The 25,625-nt window shown below is 42.8% G+C and overlaps 2 protein-coding genes across 2 annotated transcripts; one reads left to right on the top strand and one right to left on the bottom strand.

Annotated features, from left to right (window-relative positions):
- The first annotated feature begins 1,828 nt into the window (after positions 1-1,828).
- On the top strand, positions 1,829-8,601 carry AMDHD1 (amidohydrolase domain containing 1). Its single transcript, XM_052667399.1, has 9 exons — positions 1,829-2,023; positions 2,227-2,333; positions 2,489-2,553; positions 3,175-3,449; positions 4,963-5,188; positions 6,126-6,250; positions 7,126-7,219; positions 7,621-7,781; positions 8,261-8,601. The coding sequence occupies exons 1-9, from the start codon at positions 1,887-1,889 to the stop codon at positions 8,373-8,375; spliced, it is 1,305 nt and encodes a 434-aa protein (XP_052523359.1). The 5' UTR covers positions 1,829-1,886; the 3' UTR covers positions 8,376-8,601.
- Positions 8,602-11,334: 2,733 nt separating this feature from the next.
- Positions 11,335-23,567, bottom strand: HAL (histidine ammonia-lyase). Its single transcript, XM_052667377.1, has 20 exons — positions 23,200-23,567; positions 22,689-22,749; positions 22,488-22,515; positions 22,123-22,197; positions 21,945-22,017; positions 21,793-21,859; positions 21,553-21,590; positions 21,349-21,474; positions 19,933-20,072; positions 18,726-18,773; positions 16,971-17,118; positions 16,797-16,892; positions 16,622-16,680; positions 15,750-15,830; positions 14,855-14,920; positions 14,605-14,770; positions 13,428-13,562; positions 12,757-12,865; positions 12,599-12,668; positions 11,335-11,709 (listed from the first exon to the last, which is right to left on the bottom strand). Exons 1-20 carry the CDS (start codon positions 23,444-23,446, stop codon positions 11,560-11,562), a joined length of 1,983 nt encoding a protein of 660 aa, XP_052523337.1. The 5' UTR covers positions 23,447-23,567; the 3' UTR covers positions 11,335-11,559.
- Positions 23,568-25,625: the final 2,058 nt, after the last annotated feature.

Below are 25,625 nucleotides of genomic sequence, written 5' to 3'. Positions count from 1 at the left end.
GAACATGAAACCTGCTCCTGTATCAGTGCGGTTCAGTGAACTGTGGGCAAGCCACTGCAACTGAGCTTCAGTTTACTGAGAAGTGGAAATGATACTTAACGCCCTTCTCAAGGTTTTGAAGTGAAAAAGGCCCAATTCTGTTGAAGAAATCTCATGTTCCCATTAGGAAAAGAGCTGATTAAGCTAAAGCCAGTACTAGCAGAATAGATCAGTGCTTTTAAATTGGAGCTAGGCTTAGGACACCTCAAAACATGTAGAGCAAATGTGTTCCTAAATATTTTCAGTAGCAGGAATGAGAGGCAAAACAATATCTGGTTTATGATACAGTATGCACAGTTTGACACATACGATGCAGAATGAGGCCTTTCCCATGTTGCCATTGATAATGTCAGCAGTGTATTAGGGGAGGTTGGAACTCAGCAGCCAGCTGCTTCTCTTACTGAGGGCTGCTCCTCTGCTCGTAGAGTATGTGGGGCTGGGATGAGCTGGGTGAAGTATGATCTTAGCACTTCATCAGCAAGCGGTGCCATCATTGTGATAACATCTGCGTGATAGTGTTGGCTTTTCAGAATAACTGGGAAGATCTAATGTATGCTGGGCAGGACTGAACTGCTGTGCTGAGCTTCACCACAGTGTGCTGTGCTGCATGCTTGACATGTCGGCTTGTGCTGTTGCTGTTCTTTAATTTCTGTTTTCATACATATGGTGATACTGCTGGGGAAAGCCAAAATAAGCAGCGGGAACTCCTGAAAGCAGTACAGCACTATCTTCCACCTCTGTTGTTCATTTTTCGCACGCCTGGTGAGGGAGAATGCTCTGAAGGAACACACATTGCTTTGTGGTTCAGCACTTGAGCCAACATACCCATCTGTTTCTGCTATATGGGAGTATGTGTATGCACTTCAGTGTTGCAAGTGTTATACGTTGATCCCTTTTCTAAATGAAAAGAGGATATCTAAAGACTACTGCCACAAAGGCAATTGAGGGACCACCTGGTTAGAAATAAATTCCACTTGCCGACGGGGGATTACTGGAGCCCTATTGCTCACTGTGTCTGAAGAGAGAATTATAGAACCACAGAATCACCTGAGTTAAAAGGGACCCACGAGGATCATCAAGTCCAACTCCTGGCTCCACACAGGACCACCCACAGATCACACACTCAGTCTGAGAATGTTGTCCAAATGCTCCTTGAACTCCGGCAGCTTGGAGCCGCGCACTGCCCTGGGCGTTCTGTTCTGCGCCCACCGCCTCCTGCTGAAGAACCATTCCCATTCTACCCGGCCCTCCCCTGCACAGCTCCGTGCCGTTCCCTCGGGCCCTGTCGCTGTCACGCAGAGCGCGGCTCAGCGCTGCCCCTCCGCTCTCTGTGAGGAGTTGCAGCCGCCATCAGGCCTCCTCTCAGCTCCTCTGCTCTGCTCTGAGCTAACTAGGGAAGCTCAGCCGCTTTCATGCGCTTTGTCCTCCGTGCCATTCGGCACCTTCGTAGCCCTGCGCTGGACGCTATGGAGTGTCTAGAAGAAAACTGAACATCCGTATTTGCTCCCTAGTTTTCCCATCCCTAACTCTGCAGGGGGCAGCAGACTCTAAGCGACCTTTTGATCACTGATTTGGACAACCAGTGTCTGCCCCGGTAAAGGAACGCCGCCTGGGTGCCTGGAGCACCGCGAGGCATTACGTTCCCGTGGGGCTGGGACGCGGCCGTGCTAAGCGCACCATTCGGAAATTCTCCATTCCGTTGTGGGGTTTTGCTGCCCACCTCCAGGGCAGCCCCGGCTGGACAGGAGGGTTTACGCCCCGCCCCGGGGGACTTTGAGCTGAGCGGCAGGCTGCCCTCCTCTCCGACCACCATTTGTGCCAGCGGGGGCATCGTGCTGTCTGCGGCTATGGCGGGCGAGTACCGGCTGCTGCTGGCAAATGCCCGGCAACTGGTGCTGGTGTGCGGCCACGGCGAGCAGTACTTGCTGCGGGAGGGCATGGCGAGGCTGGACGTGCTGCACGATGCCAGCCTGGTAGTGGGGCTGTGAGTGCTGGGAGGAGGGCCGGGAGGAAGCAGAGCGTCCCTGGGTCGGCGCTGGGGCTTAGGTCTGGGCTTAGAGGTGCATCGGTGATATTCTACAGACCCTGCCCTGGGTTGGAGAGCTCGTGCCTCAGGTGCTCTGCCAGCGTCTCGAAGCTTAATTCGATATCATGCTCAGGCCTTTGTGTGTTGCCTCCTGTTTGCAGAGATGGTTATATAAAAGCCGTGGGCCCGGCAGATGCTATCCGCCGCCGCTTTGCAGGAGCAACGTTTGAAAGTCAAATTGACTGCACTGGGAAGTGCATATTGCCAGGTGGGTGTGTTATGCCTTACTGTTGTCATACAGGAGGTCTGCAAGCCTGAGGGGCTTTGTAGGGAGCTTCTGCTTTGTTTAACTTGTTTGCGTGCTCCCACAGCTCCGTCACACAGCTAAATAACAGGAGTGTATGTATGCTGTGTTTCCTTTAGGCCTGGTGGATGCGCATACACATCCTGTGTGGGCTGGTGATAGGGTGCATGAGTTTGCAATGAAGGTAATAGCGTGCAATCACAGAGCTGGGGTTTACCTTCCCTCCCCCCCCCTACTTCCACCCCCCCCCCCCCCCCCTTTTTTAAAAACTGAATGCATGACCCTTTCTTCTTTCCGGTGACATTTCTTCTGTAGAAAATGGTATAATTTCTGTCAGGCAATCTAATAAAGGGAGGAGGAGTGATGTCTGAGGACTGTAGGCTGTGAGAGCACTGTGAATGTAGCTTTTGCAGCCAGCCTGAGTCTTTGTGCCTTGACTCCTGGCACTCCTTGTGCCAGGAGTGTCAGTTTCTGTTACCATTTTCATCTTAAAGTCTTTTTTTTCCTTCTTGTTTTTCCACGTAGAAGAGTCTTTAAGAAGTAGGTTTTCCCCTTAGGTTCAGAGGGAAATAAATCTTCAAAGGAATTTTTAATGCAGCTTTTTACATCATTTCTTTGCTCAGGTGGAGGGGACAGATAGAAGAGGAGGGAGGGTGAATTAATGGGGATTTGTTTTTCCTCTTTCTGTCTATCGCTGCAAAGAGACCTCAGGGCACTTTCCAGAATCTCTGGGATAGAAAATTCACATTTAATGGCTAATTTTATGTGTGTGGTGGGTGTTTTTGTTCCCCTTTTTTTCCCCAAGCTTGCAGGTGCTTCCTATATGGAAATCCACCAGGCTGGAGGAGGAATACATTTCACCGTGGAACACACCCGGAAGGCCACAGAAGAGCTGTTCACTACTTTCAAACACCGACTTGAACGCATGTGCAGAGCAGGATCTACTTTGGTTGAGTGCAAGAGCGGATATGGCTTGAACTTAGAAACAGAACTCAAAATGCTGAGAGTGATTGAACGTGCTAGGCAGTCCATGGATATTGGCATTTCTTCAACTTACTGTGGAGCTCATTCTGTGCCAAAGTAATATAACTTATTTTTTCTTGCTATTTTTGTTACTGTTTTGCATTGAAATTTGGCTGTTATTTTGAGAAAAACAACTTCTGACTAACCCTCCTAAAATATAACAGAGTATATTCAAAGCTATACATCTGTGTTACCCAGTTTGGGTCTTCTTAAATCCCCTTTTTTTCATTCATGTGGTCATGTCCAGAATATTTTACTTGGATTTTCTATGACCCATCAAACTTAGATTCTGCCTCAGGCGTTTATTCTGACCAGGAGGAATTTTGCAGCTCTTCCCTAATCTGAGACCTGAGTGTTCAGAGCACAGGCCCTCTGCTGGCTCATGAATGTTTGGGAGAGTTACATACTGAGGGAAGCATCGTGAATTGGTGAGCTCACTTTTTCAGATCTTTATTTCCTTCAGCCTTAGTAACACTGCAGGATCTCAAGGGAGTATGTTCCCCATGGATTTGGGGCTGGAAAGTGCTCTTTTTAAGGATTCAGGTGCAAATAAGATTATGAGTTTGTTCCCCAGAATGTGAGATCAAGACTTAATATTTCCCTCTGTTTTGTCTTGGCTCTGGTTCCAATCTTTACATTCAAATTACTCCAAAGACTGCTGAGCCTAAATTAAAAGAGGGAGAAGGCTTGACGTGAGCTCAAGCAACCCAGACTGTTTCAGTAAGAGGTGAACAAAGGAAGGGCAGTGTGCCAGGTTTTACTGTGCTTTGTGACTGTGCAACTGTGTTCATAAATCAGAATAGAATGTGAGTTCTTGAATTTACTGCCACTGTAAAACTGAAAGCTCACCCACATAGAAGCTCGTCATGATTTTACAGTGCCTGAAATGAGGATAGAGATGTCACCGATATTTAGCTGCAGTATGTCACTTATCTTTAGATCTTAAAATTGCAGAATACTAACTTTAATTTTGGGGTTGTTAATTCTTTCAGAGGCATTTACTCTCCTGGGTTATCTTTGTGTAATTGAGGGTTCATAAATGATTCTGACATTGGCAGATCTAATCTCAGGAGCTCTGTCTGATTTAGAAATGGTTACCTAGTCATTACTCTGAATGATATCATCAGAGGAGGAGATAATGATTTGTGCTACACATACCCTTTGAGCTTTGATATTTGCATAAAAATACTGCATGAATATCATTTTAAAATTTAAATAATTATTTACATATTTTAAATAGTTATATGTTAGGATACAATATAAGTAGATCAGACTATATGGATAGGAAAGCTGAAATTTTGGTTCGTAAATGTCCCGTGTCTTGTTTAGCATCCAAAGAAATCAGCCTTATAAAAACAAATTGTAATATTATCTTAATATTCTTTAAATGGAAAGTAAGTCATGTTTGGATCTACGTAAGTTACAGTGCTTTTATTTTTTAATTTGAAGGTTGAATGATTTGTATTTGCATTATTTTCTAAATAATTTAGCAGTTGCATTTATGGTTTGAATGTCTGCCAAGCTTCAAAGTTGTTTTTTTTAAGGCTCTGTAACATTTTCTTTCCCTTAGAGGGAAAACTGCTACTGAGGCCACAGATGACATTATTAATAACCAGCTCCCTAAACTGAAAGAACTCCAACAAAGTGGTGAAATACATGTTAACAATATAGATGTGTTCTGTGAGAAGGGAGTGTTTGATCTGGATTCTACCAGGAGAATTCTTCAAGCTGGAAAAGATACAGGTTTACAGATTAACTTCCATGGTGATGAACTCCATCCGATGAAATCTGCAGAGGTACTTCTGTCTTAACATACAGTGAAGCCACTTTTTGGTTTTGCTTTGCTTTTCTGATACTTGAATCTGTGAGTTAATTTCAATTTTCACAGCCAGTTTTTTTCCTAAGATTTTGCAAAGTCCATCATTCATAGGTAGTAGGAAAGTGCAGCCGTTGTGCAATTTTGGAGTTAAGGACGTGGAGAGAAATATTGACTTCTGTGACTAACATGCACTGCCTAATCAAATATTGACTTTGCTCATCTTCCACATGCGATATGGATGGGGAAACCAGTGGATATATATGAACACAAAGATGACAAAAGCACAGTTTATGTACTACTTGGAAAATGCTTTTTCTTTTAGAGTATGTCTAGCCCTAGCAAGTTGTACAGTAAGCACACTGAGAGCACGGGTTTAGTCTAGTGTAGGATCAAGGTTATTTTTTAAAGACAGTCTGTCTGATTCAATGTTTTGCCATCATTTAAAGAATTCTTCTTTGCTGTGGGATAAATATTCTTGTCTTTTTTAAAAAAAGATTTTAAAATCTTTTTTTTTCATTATATAAAGCCTTTTTGCTGCTTCCCTACAGAAAGAAGCAGACACATTATTTGTTCAGCAGCCAGTGTCAGACCTATCACTCTATTTCTTCTGCTTACTTTGTGGGCAGGAGTTAGTAATGATTTTATTCATAGCAGTCCCATAGTTTGCAAGTTCATCTGTTAGAAATGCCACTGAAGGCGTACTGCCAGTCTGTACTTAATATCTTAATGAGCTGTGATTAGCTTTTCATGCAGCAAATTAGAAAGTATCTTGTCTGCATTTCATTGGTTCTTTCAGGCATTCTTTATGATCTTTCTATTAGTAAATTTCACATTAATAATGAATTGTCTATTCCAGTTGCTTGATGACAACTGAATTAACTCTTAACAGTGAGTAATGTTGACTATTCTCTCAGCTTGGAGCTGAGCTAGGAGCCCAAGCTATCAGCCACCTAGAAGAAGTTAGTGATGAAGGAATTGCAGCAATGGCAAAAGCTAAGTGTGCAGCTGTCCTTCTGCCAACCACTGCCTACATGCTAAGGTAAGGCCACTAGATTGGAGGAATCAAAAAACCCCACAGTCCTGGTTCTGGCCTCTGGTAATACCAAGTGTAAGCTTGTATCTATCCATTGATGAGCAGGATGGATCAGTGAAGACCATCACAAAGAGCCGAACAAACCTCTTCATTTCTTACTTCTGGTACACATCCTTAAAAATGAGGCAACATTGGGTAGTGGTTACTCAGTTGGTCAAGGTACTTTCTAACTGCCAGGTGACATTCATAATGTAAGTGAATATTTGGAGGTCAGATTGATGAAGCTGAATTGCTGTGCTACCTTGAAGTTACACCACCCCAGTGAGATATGTATATAGATATCAATGGGAGAATGGCTTTTATGAAGCAGCTCACCATAGCAATTGTTTGCATTAGCATTGCTAAGTGAGAGAAATCCAACATATACAAATGAAATTCACAGCCTCAAGTTCCAGTTCTGAATTACCAGCAGAACTGGGATGAGACAGACTATTGCACTGGTTATACCACTGCTCGTGTTGGCAAGCCTGTCTTCAAAGCTATACAGATCAGAAAATTACTTCTTTGAGAAATGAAGATTTTCACCATGTAAATCCTGAAGTGGCTGAGGCCTGGATAAACAGCATTTCATTGGCCTGCAGCGTGGTGCTTGACAGTGTCTTTTGTCACGTGCTGTTACTGCAGAAACAGTGGACCACAGTTTCATTTGTGTTATCCATAGGATGATTTGTAGCCAAGAGGAGAATTTGGCCTCTTGTTTCCAAATGGATTGATGTAACTGAATGCATTAATTTAGCCAAACTGAGTGATGACTTTCACTTTTGTAATTCATCATGTAATAACTAAGTGAATGGTACTGACAAGCGTGTTTTTCCCACTAGACTGAAGCAACCTCAAGCCAGAAAAATGTTAGATGAAGGAGTTATTGTTGCTCTTGGCAGTGATTTTAATCCTAACGCATACTGTTTTTCAATGGTAAGTGATCCCTAATACTTACAAGAGCATGAAATAACACAATTTTCTGCTAGTACAGCTTGTGTATAGATCTTACATGCCTAAAACATTCTTCGTGTCCACAAAGAGAGCTGCATGCCCAGCTTAGACTTTTGGTCCTGCCTGTTTATGTGGGGTGGTACTATTTGCCAGAAGTTCTTGAAATTTGAAGGGGTTTGATTTTTCAAATGCAAAGAGTCTTAGAAAACAAGCTTGCAAGTTCCCGATTTCACATTTCTCATGTTGGAATTGGCAAGATGCACATTGTGCAGCACAACTCCATTTGTTGCTTGAGGTGGGAGGACAGTGCTTTGGGATTTGAGACATAAACAGTTTTATTTGCATATTGGTAACTCCCATTTTCTTCTTAATTTTCCCATTAGCCTATGGTGATGCATCTGGCTTGTGTAAACATGAAGATGTCAATGAATGAAGCCCTAGCAGCTGCCACCATTAATGCAGCTTACGCTCTGGGAAAATCAGACACACATGGTTCCATAGAGATTGGCAAGCAGGGGGATCTTGTTATTATAAATTCATCAAGGTATGTTTTCTATTGTTGTTTGTAATGTGATTTAACATAAGGGACTTAGGTTTTCACTGTGTCATGGAGAGTGGATAGTTAATGTATTCCTTGGGCTTCAGAAGTTACTTTCATCTATAAAAGGGGACACTGATAACATTTTATATCCACTTTCATTTCCTTTAATTCCAGTGGAGGATAAGGCCTAAGACTTTTAGGGTTAATATTACAAGTAACATATGCCTAATTACAAATTATTTGAAGATAACACTTGTTTATTTGTGGAAGGAATTCTGCTCTACTGTACTCTACTTGTACATGACTTATTGTATTCATGCAACAAGTGATCAACATGTAAACATGGAATTCTGAATTGTCATCAACATGGCATAGAGCTTTCCCATGGTTAAATCAAATTGTTATAACTGACAGAAATACTAGGTGTGTGACATGCTTTTGTGCAAGTATGGATATTCTTAAACATCTCGTTGTCTTTTTAGGTGGGAGCACTTGATATACCAGTTTGGGGGACATCAAACATTGATCGACTATGTTATAATTAAAGGAAAAGTTGTCTATAAAAATGACAGCTGTGATATGATGAGCAGTTACTGAAAGAAGACAATCATTTACATGGATTATTTCAAAGCGACAGACAAATCAGATTTGTATTTACTAGTAAATTGTTTCACTACTTATCTTACCACCCATTTTATTCAAATGAACTTTATCAAGCAAAAAAAAACCCCAAATCATCAATGAGATCTATTTGAATTAAGACAGTTTCCTGAATATTTCAATCTGTAAAATTTGAGATAAATAAATAAAACCACAAAACCAATGACTTCTGAATGAAGAAAGAAGTTTGGGTCCAGGTAAGACATGGAAGTGCGATGTTATGTAACCTGTAGCCGAGGGCCGGGGTCTCAGGCATGCATGTTTGGAATGGCTTTGGCAGTACTGGGAGACCACACCACCTTGAAGAAACTTTCATAGCTCCCAGGTCTGCTGAGTGTTGAACTGAGCAGAAATCAGGAACCACTGACCTGGTAGGAAGCACAGTGTCTTACCTTTCTGAGAAGTCAAGTCTCTTGGTTTCTGCAGACTTCTGCAGAAAATCAGTGGGGTCCAACAAGGTATCTCTTAGCAGCTGAACTGGAGCATCCTGCCACATTTAGGATCTCATAGCAGGCATTAGAAACAGGAAGGGAAAATGCAATGTACAGCACTCACTGCATTGCTGAAAGTTTGAGTGCAGTGTAGGAGAGGGAATGAAATAAGATCCACTAAACCTTAGAGATTACTCCTATAGGCAGTTAGTGCATTGAGGTTATGGTCTGATGAGTACAGCCAGGCTCTGAAAATACCAGCCACACTGAAATCTAAAAGATGACCTGCAGTCTCATATAGATGCTCCAACAAACCACCACCTGAGCTCATTTATTTTAGGCTGAATCTGAAGTGACATGAGACTCATTAGTCTGTATTGGCTTGTGATGACCAGTTAAGTATAATAACTCTCACTAAGACCAATTAGGAACTTCAGAGCTTGTTTTTTTTTTTTTTCTTCAAAGCTCTCTCCTCTCCCTCTCTCTCCCCTCTCTCAATTATTACACTTTTTGTGAGCTTGTACCATCCTCTAGGGAGGTGGTATGTAGAAAGAAGATAACACAGCTTTGGAGTTTAACCTTTACATTGTTCTAAGCAGAGAATCTTGGATAGGGAGGGTCTCTGTGCACACTGGCTGAAGCTCTTCTTCAGCTTTTCAAGTGGAAGATGGCTATAGAAATAAAAGCACTTACCTTTCTTAAGAAAAAAAGTCATTAAACTATACTTGATAAGTATGAAGAGCTTTGCATCAAAAAATGTGCTGTCAACAATAGCATCTGACCTAGACTGTGGGCAGAGCTATTAGTGAAGCAGACCCTCAATGAGGGACTGTAGTCTTGTTCTGGTAGGAGCTTTATCACACCCTTCTGATCTCCCTGAGCCATGGGGTTATTAACATACAAAATGTAAGCCACGTCTTTGTTCACATTTGGTTTTCCTTGTATTCATGCTGCTTGGGTGCTATTTCCCACATCTGAGGTTATAGCAGTAACCACTGGGGAACTGTGTAGGGCCACTGGTTTTGGTGTTGGAGAAACTGTTATTCAGCCATATCTTGAGGCTGAAGGCAAATGTTATAACAACCAGATTGTTGTATAACAACCAGACTTGTGTACTGTAGGGGGTCATCATCACAGCTGGTTTTATTTAACAGCTGGCTGGCTGTGAGATGGAAGAGCTTCAACAGGAGTTTGAGATAAGCTTGTTGCAGAGTCTGTAGCTGGAAGGGTGGAGACAGATTTGGCACATGGGGGAGAGACAGAGGCCAGAGGAGGGACCTCGCACACCATAGTGTTGTCCTCATTCCCAGGTCTGCTTATTGCTGAGCTGTAGACCGATCACCACACTCATGTTTGTAACTTGGAATGACAGGCCAAAAGTCACCTACCTCTCAGTAGGGCAGGACAGGACCTTGCAACCCTGCACAATTTGTGCTTTCTCCTGGCCAGGTTCAAAGTCTCCCTGCTGGCTTGCCAGTGGGCGTGTGTCCCATTCTCAGGGCATGCTTCCCACTGCAGACCCCAAAGACACATATGGGTGGACCCATACCAGTAATTCGGCTTCCCCTTGCAGCATAACTGATGACCTGGAAGGATTCCAGCCCACATTGGACCCCCTGTGGCTGGGATCTTCAGGCCAGTATTGCCGAGGTCACTGGTTTTTAACTGACCCTTAAATGTCGTCACTGTGCTATGATGGGAAGCCTAAGTCCTGACTCTTTCCTTGCAAAACACACAAAGCCTGTGCCAGAGGTCGATGCTGTAACACAGACCACATTACAACACAAGTTTCAAAGTGGAACAGGGCAGCCAGCAGCCAACTGGATGCCCAATAAGGAGTGGAAGTGCAGGTCTCCAGTGCTGGTTCACATTCACTGCTCCCACAACTCCTCCTCCTGCTCTCCCAGAAACCATCAGTACTTTTTGCAGGTCTCTTTGTCAACTGGGCTGCTTATTTCTAAGCTAAGCCTTTGCTTTTAACACCTTTCATCATGACAGGAAAACACATTGCTGTAGCCGTATGTGGAACCTTCCTGCATCTATTGCAGGTGTGAGACTGTAGGTCTTGGAATGCTTGGAAAGCATGAAGTGTAGTCCGTCATCAAAATGCAATGTTTTTGTTCTGGAGCAGTAATCACCACAGCACAGAACTCTTTTGATTTGTGAACCACCTGTCTCCAAAATGCTTGTTATACAAGAATCTGTATGCTTTACATAAGATGTGCACAGTGCTGGAGGGACAAAGGGGAAAAGGGTTAAGCGCTGAGATAATTTTGCTCATGGCAGAATGGAGAGTACTGCAGCAGTTTTCCAAAGGAAAAAAAAAGAAAGAAAAAGAAGTGAGAATAACAAGTCTCAGCTGTTCAGTATCATTGGCAGAGATACAGAGAATACAAGCGAAGAGCTGACAAAAATACAGAAGGCACTGAGTAAAATATCCACTGATTTCAGCAGGACTCTGAAGGTTTTGTGTTTGAAAGCTCAGGGTGTTTAACGAGATCCATACTATAATGACCAAGCTGTCTATCCCATGGGAAAGAACAGGGCAGCCGTTTCTTTACTGCTGCTATGTGCTCCCGAGTGAGACAAACAGTTCCTTTGGGCCATCTGAAGAAACCACATTGAATTTTGGTGAAACAGCCACACTCAGGCCAGGCCCTGGGTCTGCTCTTATCTGAGGAGAGCAATTGTTAGAGTTCGTTGTGATGCCTGTGGTTGTGGCCATTGTGCGCTTTCCTTTCCAGCGATCCCAGGGAGAAGGCTGTTGGTGAACCAGGTCTGGATTCAGGGATGTGTTCTCTCCTATATTTTTCAATGTAAGGTTCAGCTACCTCCCACACCTGTGAAATCAGAGAGTGAAACAGGGGAGTGAGAAGCAAATAAATAAATAAATAAAATTCATACTTGGTCAGATATCAGCACACAACTTCAGGAAAACCTGTGGGAAAGTTAGTGGGATGTAGGTGAGAATTACCGACCTGCATGGATTGGTGGTAGGTAGGTGATCAGCAGAAACAGCAGTGCAGCCAGAGTGAGGGTTGGAGAAGAGCATGAGGATGGAGTTGAGAGGGGATAGAGAAAGATACAGCTCTGGGAGGACAAGGTGAAAGGATGTGAGATGAAAAAGTCGCATCATGTCTTGTGGCCAGGTTAACGCTCAGCGCATAACACCTGGGAGAGGATCACTGCTATTTGTTACCACATCACTGGGTCATGAGAGGGCCAAGGAAACAAATGGCAGCTGACATGGCCAAAGTGAAAGGGAAGGGGTGGTGACTGCTGTTCAAGGCAGAAAAGGAGAGAGTTCTACAGTTTCCTTTTTCTCGTCTTTAAGGACAGCAAGACAGCTGCAGATCAAAAGCTTTACAGTGGAGAGACTGGGATCTTCTTCCATTTGGTTAGTCTCCAGAATTGTTTTGTTACGTTTTACAAACAAATAAGAGAGATTCTACAGTCCCACAGCTGTGCAAACACTTGGCCTGGGTTAGCACCTTTGGCTGCTGCTGTTCCCTCACCCCTGTCCCCTTACCATGCCCAGGAGCCTCCCGGCTGGGGAGCTCATGCAGACCCTTTGAATGGGGATCAGCGCCCAGAGAGAGTCCCCCCTTCCCTGGCACAGGAGCACTGCCTCTGGCTCCAGCAGTGAGCGTAGTGAGGGGCACGTCCTGAGCGGAGCTGCAGCTGCCCCTATGGCCAGGCCACACCGACCTGCCAGAAGCCAGCACTCGCCTTCTGCTCCACCAGCAGCCTCTGAGCGGCTTCGATGTCCGGGGCCATGAAACGGTCCTTCATCCAAGGCCTGCAATGAGTTGGCCAAACATTAACCACCAGCAGCGGACCTCTGAAACAGTGGGTGACCCCCACCTGAGGCATTTATCTGATCTTACCTCACCACCGAGCGCACGAGGTCGTAGACCTTCTCCAATGGGGTGGTCGTCTTCAGGGGGCGTAAGAATTCAATGCCCTGGCAGGCGGCGAGCAGCTCTATGGCCAGAACTAGAAATCACAGCAGCGGGAGAGACATTCAGCAGGCACAGCTCGAGGCGAGGCTTCCTTCACCAGTCTCTCCGTGGTGTTTGGTGTAGCTGCTGTGATCTGCACAGCCCAGAGCACTCACACGTATGGGCAAATGAGTGCAGTGTTTGTGTGCTGTGTATTACTGTGTACTTCCACTAAGAGTTACAACTCTATCCAAGCACATCCTCTGCCAAATGAATAAATAAAAGAACAAAAAAGCAAGAGAGCAAGCTGTTGTTCCAACCAAGGGAGGAAAGTTTTGCTGAGAAGCCTCTATTAGCAGTTTTCTTTCATAAGAAACACAGCCCTGGTTTACCTCATCTCTGTATAAAGATCCAACTGTTTGTGAAAGTATATACTTAATAAAACATTTTAAAAGTTACTTCTAATGAATTAAGCCTTTTTTTTTTTTTTTCTTTTTTCTTTTTTCTTTTTTCTTTTTTCTTTTTTTTCCCTGAACAACATCTGAATAGAATGGCACTAATATCTTGATCTGGTTATGTGCACAAGGTCTATCTGGAAATCAGCATTTTAACGTTACCTTGTTCCACATGCTCAATGACTCTCAGTGCTTTTCTCGCAGACCATCCTCCCATGGACACGTGGTCCTCCGTAGCAGCACTGGTGGACAGAGAATCCACAGAGGAGGGGTGGCACAAGGCTTTGTTCTCCGAAACTGCAAAAACCCCATGAGGAAATATAGGGCAGAACACATAATGACACCAAAGCATTGGCCAGCCTGGCAAAAAGGGCCCATCCACTACCACAGTCTGTAGGAGAGTCCAACCTTCACTTCTTTTCAGAGAATGCATCAATGTTATGGCTGAGTACTTTGTAAGGAACACCTTGCAAACTGCCATTGCTTTTGAAAAAGGCCACCAATACCAGTCTTCGGGTGTAGGTCACTGACTAGTTTTCTGCAAGGTATTTATCTACTCCAGTGACCTCTATTCCTGGTTGTTTGCATTCCCCACTTGCAATTTACCATCTGCTTACAGCATGTTTGTCTTCATGTGGACTCCTGTGAACTGTAATGTCCCACAGGCCAGCATGTTTGTTGTTGCTTTAGTCATGAGTACTAGAGGAAAAATGTACTAGTGCTTATTTTTGGCATGTTCCTCCAACACTCTGCCCTGGGAAATCCAATCTCTCCAAGCTGTAGTTTGATACTGCTGTAAACACCTGGCCATTGGTTGGAGACACCAAGTAATTCAGCCTGGCTTTGAGACAAGTGGTGTCCCTGTGAGAATCTAGGCATAAAGGTTCTCCCATTTAGAGACCAGCCCTATTCAGGCAGAGGCTCTGGGTTATGCAGAGTGGCTCGGACAGTTGTATGTGTTACCTGCAGCATTTATTGTGAGTTTTACAGCCCTGTTTGAGCCAATGTGCAGGCTGCTGGTTGCATAACTCACTAATTTCAGCTGGAGCTCATGGGTTGGCAACATCAGAGTGCTCTCTGCCAAGCCCATCAAGATGCAAGCACTCCCAAAGTCCACCTCAGAGCAGTAAGTGCTCTCATGGAGCAGTGGAGAACAAAAAAACCCCGAGCTGAAATAATTGCAGCTGCACCGAATGCTCAGACGTCACACCCAGCCAGCTCAAAGCATGTGGAAAAGAGAAGGAAAACAGGAGCAGATCCCTTGACAACTGTGAAATTACAACTGCTTCAATATAAACTGGTCTTTGGTTTGCTCTGTTGATATTGCTTAAGCACTCACCCAGGGCAGCTGCTGTGCAGTGAGCAATCATGAAGCCGGAGTTCAGACCTCCTTCGGTGACTAAAAATGCTGGCAGTTCGCTGAGCGAGGGATTGCAGAGCCTCTCAATTCTTCTTTCACTAATTGCAGCGAGTTCGTGCACGCCGATTGCCAAGTAGTCCAAAGCCTATAAAAGATCTCCTCATTCAATCAGACGACAGGAAAATTAAACAGAAACAAAGATGTCTTTTTTCTCCATATGCTTAATTACCTTTGCAGGGTATTCACCGTGAAAATTTCCTCCAGAAATGGTCTCTGCTCTTTCAGCAAACACCATCTTGAAAGAGAAATTAAGGCACAAACATAAATGAATGGAGCTTACATGACAGATATGCCATCTTCCTTATCTGAAGGAATATTTCTGCTAGTAGGCTTTTATTTGCAGATACACTGTATTACCCAGTCTCAGTTCTCCAAACCTGTGCACAGTTTTGACGTGTTTTTTCAAATGGACTGGATGAAGAGAAGTGTTCAGTTAGGGAGTGGAATTACTGGGGTTGTATAGAAACATGTATTTGGATCCTAGCAGAGCTGCTTGGTGCATTCTCTCTGAGGCAGGTAGAGTATTAGGTAACAAGCAGCACTGCTTGGCAGCTCACAGTGGGATGTTAGAGCATCTTTATAGTGCTGAAAAGGACTGAGCCTTGCTGAACCACGAGGAGGCCTACTGATCACACACATTTTGTCTGCCTTCCTTGCTGGAGCACAAATCTTGTCCTGGATTGCAGGTCTCACTGATGCTGCACCACCAGATGTTTCATATGGCAAGCCACCGTCCATCCAAGTCCATTTGATTGCTAAGCCCCATCATTCTACATATTCAACATAAGCATATAGAGTACTGTCTTGTACATCTTTAATGTGCACTAAACTGAAATCACAAGTGGTTTCCTTGCCTCAACACACACTTGCATGCACTGATGGCAGCTAGTGATAGCTACTGATTGAAGTCTATAGGACTTTCTTTTTTGCCTCACATGCAAATAATTACTTAGGAAAAAGTCAAACAAACAAACAAGCAAAAAAATAAAAACAACAAAGAAAAAACCAACAGATAAAAAAGGACAGACAAGAGTGTGCAAAGAAATAAAATCATGTAAAGATACAGGGTTGTCCGTGGCACTATTGATTTCAGTTGTCATGATGTCCTTCACAAAAGCAATTGTATCATTTACTACTCCGTGGACCTGGAAGAAAAGACATAGTATCTGTGCTGAGTGTCTGCACTTATTTCACCTTGGTGGTGGTGCTGACCCAGTTGCAGGTGCTCTCTTTCCCACTGTCCCAGTCTCTACCTCCACACTTAAAGATAATTTTGGATTTGCTCTTAAAATCAGTGCTGCTGTGGGACACTACCCACCCCAGACACCTGAAAGACTTGGTTTTCTGTTATGATGGCAGTAGCACTAAATAAGTCATTCTTCAGTTGTTTGTGTTTGTTCATCCTAACTGGAAGATAAGATACTTCATCAGTGGCGTAAGTGTTATTAGGGGAAAATTATTTTACAATCCCCCACAGAAAATGAGAAGTCTTATTAACCAGCTAATCAGCTGGTAATTCCACTGATTTAATAATTTTGCACATGTTAAAACTCGGGGCATTGAGTTTATCCAGCATGTTTGAGACTCAACAAATACACAAACATTTTGTCACTGTGTCCTACCAGAAACACCTTTCCCCAGTTCAAGGTCTTAGCATCAACGCAAAAGAAATACTCTACAACAGCTGCACGTGGGGAAACCAGCACCTTCCCTCTGCTTCCAGTGCTGGGTCTTTTTCAGATCCAAACACAGCTGTGTGCAGGGAATCAGCAAATTACACATCAACTATTAATAGGAACTCTGAAGTAAGGGAGAAGAAAAATAACATCTCTTCCTCTAGCAGAGTCAGACAAAATGCACAGGTGACCATTTTTCTGAGGAGGGAACTCTGATATTTTTTCTACTGGTAGGAAACGAAATAAAAGTCGATTTTTACCTGAGGGCAGCAGCGCATTGTGTAAGCGTCCTGAACTCGGTCACAAAATCGGTGGCTCTCTAGGAAGAACAAGAGGATAAAAACCAAATATTCCTCACACAAAAGCAAATGTACTACAGTTGTAAGACCCAGCCTGCCTATGCAACCTGGCACAGTGAAGGCTGACATTATTTACCTGCTATTTCTGAAGGATGATGGTCAGAATCCAGAAGGGACCTGAACCGAAATGCCACTTCAGCCTGCCCTCGGTGTGGACGCACAGCATGGATGTCTAGCAAAACAAATGAGACTGTTTGGCTATGCCTCTCTCCAGTGTCTGCCAGCAAACAGAGAAAAGCTCAGCACCCACCAGTATCAAAGGCCTTAGTTGTACCCTTCAGGACTTCAAGTGTAAGGGCAGCCACTATGTCTGCTTGCCTAGCAATGGCGCTGGCTCTTTCAACTGCTTCGCAGCCCAGCGAGGTGATCATTTGTGTCCCATTGATGAGAGCCAGACCCTTCAAAGACAGAACAGATGTTAACCAAGTCCACATGCTGCGATCACTCCCCATCTCTAAGATGATTCTCTTTCTCACAGAAGTTATTTGAAGACCTTTGCTGAGCTCCCTGGATTGTCCTGAAGAAAATCATAAGAACAGCTTGACCAAGTATCTTTGCTACACAAATTGTCAGTGTTCATGAGCCCGCTAAGTCATTATAGATGCCCTTGGAATTCCAGTGGTTTCAAGAAGGAGGTTTAGTTCACGTTACTTCAAACTTAAAGTGAAAAGCCTTTTCCAATTGCTTTGGATTTTTTTTTTTTAATTTTTTAAGTCATTAAACCAAAGAAGTCAGGATCATGGGGTGTGCAAAAATAGTCATAACAAGGAAATGGAGAGTTGAAACAGAATAAAAAATTTTAACTGCTTTGAAAAATTTGTTGTGTGCCCTGAAAGTACAGTTTTGTTTTAAACAACCATGAGAGTCTTCTGTCTGCCTGCAGGAGATACTGGATTTGGCTTCCTGCTGCTACTGTTCTTGTTATTTTACAACTTGGGGGCTTCTGAGGCCCCATACCAGAGAACTCCACCTCAAATCTGCAGTGTTCCCAGGCAAACTTGTTACTTCAAGTGAGGTTAATCTCACTTGATTTTAACCACCTAGAAGTCACCTTCAGTGTGGTTCAGGTCTGTCACATGAACTCTAGCTTCAGTCAAAGGGCAGAGAGGTACCTTCAGAGGACTTCTTCTGGGATGAGATGAAGTGTTTTTTGGAAGATGGCTGTCCCTCTTCAGTCACCACACAGACAATCTAAACACCACATCTGGGACTGATTTCAAGTCAAGTACGGTGACACAAGGAGAGGTAAATCCCATTTGAGACAGTACTTTATCAAGTACAGCATAATCCACTCATGTTACTACTAGTGGCTGCACACTAAACATCATAAGGTATATTTTAAAAGTGAATTTATGCATTTTTCTAAAGTCATCCATAGCAAAAGCCTTCAGAATTCTATAACCCACTAGTAGGAGTCATCTTCTTTAAGGATGCAATACAAACCTATGAGTAAATTCACATTTGTAACAAATCACAAAGCCTAGGCTGTAAAATGAGGACAGATGTGAATACAAGACCTGTAGGTTTTGACAACAAAGTGAACTGCTGGCTGGCAACCAGGACAGATCTGCAGCGGTGCTGCAAGGAATACATCTGTTACAACTATTGGTATTGCTACTGCAATAACTTCCACTGCTGGTCAGGAGCATTGGAAATACAGACCCATTACAGTTACTGCTTGCAAAAGGACTGGATTCTATCACTGGCAATGAAATGGGGGCAGGAGGCAGGATGGGACTTATCTGTCTGCTGGCCAGAAGCCTTACAGTCACAGTTTAGCTGTGGTTGTACTGAATCCCACACATGGGAGCTGCAATGGAAATGCTGCCATAAGCTCTGCTGGTGAATGGAGCCTCTGGCATCCCTCCCCGTGGCTGACTTTAAATACCTTTCTGAAGCGTCATCTAAAATGACTGTTGGCTCATGTCAGGCTTTAGTTGCAAGTATAAAGCAACTAGTGATTGACTAAACTTGCTTTTCAACAGCTGACATTACCCTTTATTACCTCTTTTGGTTTCAAGGTAATTGGTTTCAGACCATGGGCTTCAAGGACCTGTGAAGGAGTTCAATGAAAAGAGTTATGTATATATATATATTTTAGTAATCCAATACCCCAAATTTTGAAAGCTTAGCTGTTTCTGTACATTAATACAAAAAATAAAAAAATAAAAAAAATCCCCAAGCGGAGGATGAAAAAAAAGCTTTATATTACAAAAAATTTAGACTTTCTAAAAACTTTTCTTCTGAGCTAAATAAGGAACAGCATTTTTGGGCTTCTAAACTAGCACTTCATTTCCCAATATCATTAACAGAAGGCAGTAGGAACACTACTATGAGATGTTGACACAGCCCATTAACGTCTACTATGTATTATCTGGTGGGAAAGAGTAATAGGAGAGAAGGCTGGAAACACCTTGTGATGATAGCTCTGCCTGACATAGGTACATGAAAGAGTGAATTGAGGTGTCTCTTACTTCAGAAAATGGGAGGTCCAGGACATGCTGGTCTCGTTCCTCCCTATCTTACTACTTCTACAGCCTACTGTGATGATACAGTTATCAATCTACAAATAAATCTGATGTTCAAATATTTACAGATAGGACTGATGTGTTTGAAAGAGCAAATTACCATGGAAGATATAAGAGAACCTAATTTTGGAGGTGTTCAACACCAGATCAATCTGCTGATGTACTGTGATAGGATAACAATTAATTCATTAAAAAAAATTCCATTGTAAGGCATCTTGCTTTAAAGGAGGGTACTGTAAAGTTTCCCTGTGACCCTTGTTAATCATTCTAAAATTGAATGTGCAAATCTGTGTATCTGCTTAAAGCCATTATAAGTGCACTAGGAATGTTACTGATCAATTCCTGCTTTCAATAAATCTCCAGTTACTCCTTGCAGTTTTGAATTGACCTTGGGTTTGTTGGAACAGTGTTGATGTTTATGGAGTTGAAGATGTACTGATAGCTCTTCACAGCTGGTATCACATCCTGCCCACCTCTAAATGATGTCACTGCAGTATTTCACATGGTGATAACATAACATGGTATTTCTTTGGACATGCTGCACATTCATTTCTGCTCCGGGGACACAAGCCAGTTGTCCCATTCTCATGGATCCACCCTCCTTAAGGTAGAGGATGAGCTGCTAAACACAACCTAGTCCCAGTTAAAACCAGTACACAAAATACAAACACTCTTAAATCTTACATATTTAGCATCAGCCCAGCCACTCTTTGGGGACCACATCTTTCCCTCTCCTGCTAATCCCAACGCAAGATGAGAGAGGGGGGCCAAGTCTCCGCTGGCTCCAACTGTTCCCTTCTCAGGGATATAAGGCAGGCAGGAAGCTAGAAATAAAACAAATACAGCTCCTGTTAGAGCTTCCCCTTGATGCAGTTATTCCTTGGAAAACAGTGAAGCCAGAAAGTAGGTGGTCACAGTTATACTCTGTAATTAATGGCTGTGGTCAGTGGCACAAATAGGACTACTCTTCTTGCAGAGAGATTTGTTGCCTACTCCCAGACTAGTTGCAGTTTATAAAGAGATTGATTCCCTTTTGAATTCAGCTCTGTTAGGATTGAGAGGACCATGGCTAGTGGTGAGAGCATCTTTATAGATGCACATGGCACCATCAAAATGTCACTCTTCTCAGATCCCCATCACAGCCTTACCACCAGTCAAAGCTCTAAGTTCATTTCTCAGCCCACTAAACATTGAGTAACTTCTAGAAACCATCTCCAAAGCATTTTTCCCTGCCTCAATCACAATGAATGTGTGAATTTAAGGACCCTGAAGGTCTTTTCCAGCCTTCATGATTCCAAGATTCTGCTCAAGACATGGCTTAGTGGACATGGTGGTGCTCACGGTTGGACCTGATGATCTTAGAGGTCTTTTCCAAACTTGATGATTCTATGATTATGTGAAATGAAGAGGCCCAGGAAATCCAGGGAAAAGGATGGAAGAGACCATCCTATTTCTTTTCTTTTGAAGTGCTAAGCAGTATAAAGCTTGTATTCTTCAGGCCTCACATTTATAAACATGGTTCTGTTGTCACAGATGTGTCGCAGCATTAGAGCAATCTTCCATTCTACAGGTTTTGCTAAAAAAAGGAAGTTGAACTCGTACAGTGCCGAGCCCTCTCAGTAAGAGTCCCTGTTTATCCCAAAGACAAGTCCTGCACAGGAAGAGGAGATGCTCTTTGGTCACAACTACCATATTAGAATGCCTCAGCAGGCATTAAAGCTCGGTGTGAACCAGCATTATCTGGTGATTATCTACTACATGTAGTGAATCTACATTATCCAGATTCAGCTCCTGCTTCTGCGAGAAGCTTTCTGCTTAATCTAGAGCTGATCAGCTTAGTCGTTAACCTTTCCTGACATTTCTGCTCACACTCAAGTTCTTCAATAAAGCCTCTACCCATGAGCTTGTAGAGGACTGAGCCCTGGTTCCTCACAACTACCAAGTCAAGAGAACAACAGAACACCCACAGCTTGACTCATTGAGCCCATCCTTTAAAAAAATGGTTAAAAATAAATGAAGCATACAAGAACATGAAAACAGAAAACATAAACATAACAACAACAAACGATTTTCGTGAGCTTTCTGTAAGCATCTTTTTACCATTAAATGCTTCAATAACTTGCTGGAGGGTTTCTAGGGATATTCCACTGTAGCCTTTTGCTAGGACATTGATCCTTAGTCCTAGCAGCATGCGGGACCTCTCTGGGGTTAAAGGTTTCCCCACACCTGAAACAGCAGTGGGCTCAGTTATTGACCTGCTATCAACTGCACAAAAAGGGAAAATACTGAGCAATTTCCCATTACCTGCAGAATGCGAACGAACCAAGTTCATTTGAAGCTCCCTACAGAAAATAAAAGAGTTACACAAGAAGCTCTTTCAAAGGCAATTTCTGTTTTGTACAAAACAGAAACAGCAAAGCAGCCCCCTCTCATCTAGCCACAGATGAATAAGCAGTATGCAGTGTGCAACATGCTTCTCTGCAGTGCTTTGCCTTCTTTCTTTCCCCAAAGGAAAGGAGGGAGAAAGCTGCATATGTAACTTACATCAGTTTGCTGTTTGGAATGACAGTTCTGGCAAACTTCCCAAACCCTGTGGTGATTCCATAAACAACTGCAAGAACCATACATTTCTGGTTATGGAGAGAAAGTTTTCAAAGTGACTGACAAAAACAATCGATAGAGATGAGACTCTTCACCTGTCTGTTCCTTTACAATCCTTTCAATCACTTCTCGCGATTGCTTGACTTTGGCTTCAGCTTCAGGAGTGAGCTAGAAAATGTGCATTTTGAACATTAATTTATGTATCCTCATGTGATTTCTTATTGTAGGAAGATAAACATGTAATTTATAGCCACATTTGTTCAGAAGTCTTACCTTTATCTTGTAGAGTCCTTTTCCTAAGTTGACCAAGTCCTGTGTTGTTAAGCTGTTGCCATCTAAAGAGATATACTACACCGAGAAACCTTTTAGTTTGTGATACACATACACATAACATTAATAATCAGAGTTACAGAACAAAACAAACAGGCAGAGCTCAGCAATGATGAGAAGCTCGTGCATACTCTCATCCGTAAGACAAGAACATCATAATAAAAATATAATAAGGAAACTATAATACATGTTTCTAGGCCCAGCAGAACTGACAGGCACCAATGTCACGAATACTGCAGTGGTTGAACTCTCAACAAGCTCTGATAAGCAGATCATTACTGAGCTGGGCAATCATTGGCCGTTCCTACCTGTTCTGGTTCTCGATATTTGCTATATCTGAAAGTTCTGTAAAGGAAAATGAAGGGCAAAAGGGTTGTCACATGCAGTAGTGTCTGATTGGAGTTGGCAAAATGTGTTTAGAATGAAGGAACACTTCAAGAATGTGGAAATCTAGAAAACTGTGTATCTGGAAATATAAAATATTCAAAGAAGATTCAAAAAAAGGATACAAATGAACTCCTTCTGGCTGAGATGGTATGAAGTCTGGAGACATTATATCTCCTTCTATAACTAGAAGAGATAGATGCAAAGTGAATAGGAACAGAATCTAATCATATTCTACATATAGATGAATATGTTATTAATTACAGTACATAACCTTAAGTAATATAACTTGCAGTTGTCAGCACCAAACATGTTTGTATGCCTCCATGACAATAATTAGCATTCATGTAGTTTATTTTATGTGCTTCAAAGATGAAAACAGGACAGTCCAATGCCTGGACATGCTCCATACCCCGATCATCAACAGTATGTGACATCTGACACAGATGATTGTACACAGCATCCCATAACTTCTAAACCTTAAATAGTTCTTACTAACAAAGGTTGCATTTGGTTGTTTTTCCATACAAATCTTTGACACTGCCTCGGATACAACTTTAGATGAATTAGAGCGCAGCTGCCGACTCAGGCAGCAACGCAATCGTTCTGTCACACATCACCTAAGGTTTCGCTTACCAACTTCAACAAACTCGTTGTCCTCCAGGGCATCCTCCACTGTATCATCAAGATCCAGCAAGCCGAGACCTTTGCACCTCCGAACAAAAAACTTCACTTCTTCCACTGAGGTAAATCCACCGTTATCAGGTTTGTTCTTCATGTACCTCCTCACAGCCTCCTTTCCCAGCCATCCAACTGTGTTCGTGCCGTATGGGCATGGCACTGCCAGCCATTCTCCTCGGACATGCACTGTGTATCTTAGCATGTTTCCTCCTCAGATTGTTCCTCGCCTGAAAGCAGCCGCAGTGAAGCAGCCTTACATTCACACACAGCAGCCTGGAGAGCGATGTCTGGCTGGATTGCAGTGTCCCAATCAGATAAAGGCAAAAATCCTCCCCCAAAGTTCCCCACCTTTGTAAATAAGTGAGATCGATGCATTCAGCTAACTTCATCCAATCAAACCAAATTGAGGGAGCACACCCTTTTCCTGGAAAGGGAAAAGGAAGCTACTGCCGCAGGATTTTTTTTTGGCCAAAGATCAGGAATATAAAAGTGAAAATTTAGGAGCTGGAGTTAATGTATCAAGAAGAAATAAATCAGAGTAAGAGGAAATGCAGCTGCTCTGAAAAATTAAGGGTTTAATGAGAGTTAACAGAGCTGTCTGTTAACTAAGAGCATGGCATTAGCTGCATTTGAAAACCGTCATGAAGGACAGGGCTGGAAGGTATTCAGCCCTTGATGGACTGGTCATGGCTGTTGGAATTGAAGGGAAACTGGACCCTTAGCTCTTAGCGTAAGACTAAGACTACACTCATAGTCCTACTGTAAGACACTGCTCACTCCTGCACTGAAGTTTTAGGACACAATATTCTATTGCAGGTGAGAAGATTCATGAACTTCCCTCCATTACTCTCTCACATGTGCTTGGGATGATACTGTCAGAACGGTAACAACAAATAACAGGCCACATGTGCACACCATCGGGACTGGTGCTGCTATTCCAAATTTCTTCTGCAGATGCAAAGAAGAAAAAATGTGCAGAAATACCAATTAGAATGGTGCTATAACAACGTTTAGCAATGACCGTGCCCACACAGAAGATTGGTGGAAGTCAGTGTGTAGGAACCATCACCTGCAGAGCTGGACACTATTGAAAGCTGCATCTGCCACTGCCTTTTTCCTAGCTCTGGCAGCAAGAAGTCAAGATCAGATATCAGTATGAACTGCTAAATCACTATGCATGATATGGACTTTTATGACTAAAAATGTGATCCCAAAAAGCAATGAAAACAAAGGGTTTCATTGCAAGAGAATAGCTTGAATGAGTACCAGATACCCCCTCTTCCTATCAAAACCTTTTCTGAGAAGATCGCCATTCATTCAGGCACAACTGTCACAGGAGACTGATTATATTTTGGAGTGAATGGAAGGGATAGAGTAATCTGAACTAGAGAAAAATTCCTTTCAGTGCTTTCAGTGAAGTTTCCCACTAGAAGTTATCACTCAGAGGGGCAGCAACAAAAGTCTCACTAAGTCCTTAAGGCAGGAAAGTCTTAGCAGTTTTAGTAGTTTCTTTGCTATTCATTTAATGCTATTTTGGTTCCAAAAAAGCCAGTACCTTTAATGACTTTGTTAAAAGATGTCTGACAGAACATTAATTAAAAAGTTAACTAAAATGAGCTTAACAGATATATGTAGATTAGATCAGAATGAAAGGACCCAGTATATCTTGATTTAATAAAATCTAACAAGATGCATTCAGGCCTTAATTTATGTTAGAGCTGCTAACAGGAAAAGATGAATCTCCTGGTGAAATACCTAGCTTCATCTACTGGAAAGCCTAATTAAAACTCAGAGAGAAATTAATTGAATGAGTCTCCATTTCCATTCTAATTGCAACTACTCACCATAATTTATGTAGTTTTCTTTCTCCTTTAGAATAGCATTTTCCTGCTCTCTGTCACTCCTTGATATGGGGTCATCTCCACGCCAACGAATTAAAATTATGCCAACTGATCATTTCTAGGAAAAGTTCTTCTCAAATTCAGTTCACAGAGTAACCCATAGATGGCAGCATTCACAACGGCTTCACCTCAACTAACAACAATGGGGAGAAACACAGCCAGCCCTCTTCCCGCTTTTAGCCTTATCTCTAAATTGTTATATTAGCATAGAGCAGTTCACAGCCAGAGCTGTTTATAAAATGGAAATATTAAACAAATTCAAAACCATGAAAGAATTAGAAAAGTATCACAGAATCAAAGAACATTGTTGGTAGGGACCACAAGGATCATCGAGTCCAACTCCAGGCTCCACACAGGACAACGCAAAATCAAACTGGGCTGAACAAACCTAAGAACCTCAGCTACTCCTCATCTTGCCCTTAGACCCTTTGTAGCCCTCCTTTGGTCACTCTTCAATAACTTTATGTCCTTCTTGTATTG

Source organism: Tympanuchus pallidicinctus, unplaced genomic scaffold (genome assembly GCF_026119805.1).
Source record: "Tympanuchus pallidicinctus isolate F22 unplaced genomic scaffold, pur_lepc_1.0 scaffold8, whole genome shotgun sequence".
Lineage (NCBI taxonomy): Eukaryota > Metazoa > Chordata > Aves > Galliformes > Phasianidae > Tympanuchus > Tympanuchus pallidicinctus.
This window is presented reverse-complemented; position numbering and strand designations above follow the sequence as displayed.

Coding starts and splice junctions, on each gene's coding strand:
- AMDHD1 (XM_052667399.1), top strand. CDS start 1,887: ATGGCGGGCGAGTACCGGCTGCTGCTGGCAAATGCCCGGCAACTGGTG. Junction 2,334..2,488: donor TGGGAAGTGCATATTGCCAG/GTGGGTGTGTTA, acceptor TGTTTCCTTTAG/GCCTGGTGGATGCGCATACA. Junction 2,554..3,174: donor TGCATGAGTTTGCAATGAAG/GTAATAGCGTGC, acceptor TTTTTCCCCAAG/CTTGCAGGTGCTTCCTATAT.
- HAL (XM_052667377.1), bottom strand. CDS start 23,446: ATGCTAAGATACACAGTGCATGTCCGAGGAGAATGGCTGGCAGTGCCA. Junction 21,475..21,552: donor GGTTCGTTCGCATTCTGCAG/GTAATGGGAAAT, acceptor CTGCTGTTTCAG/GTGTGGGGAAACCTTTAACC. Junction 15,831..16,621: donor CAATGCGCTGCTGCCCTCAG/GTAAAAATCGAC, acceptor CTTTTCTTCCAG/GTCCACGGAGTAGTAAATGA.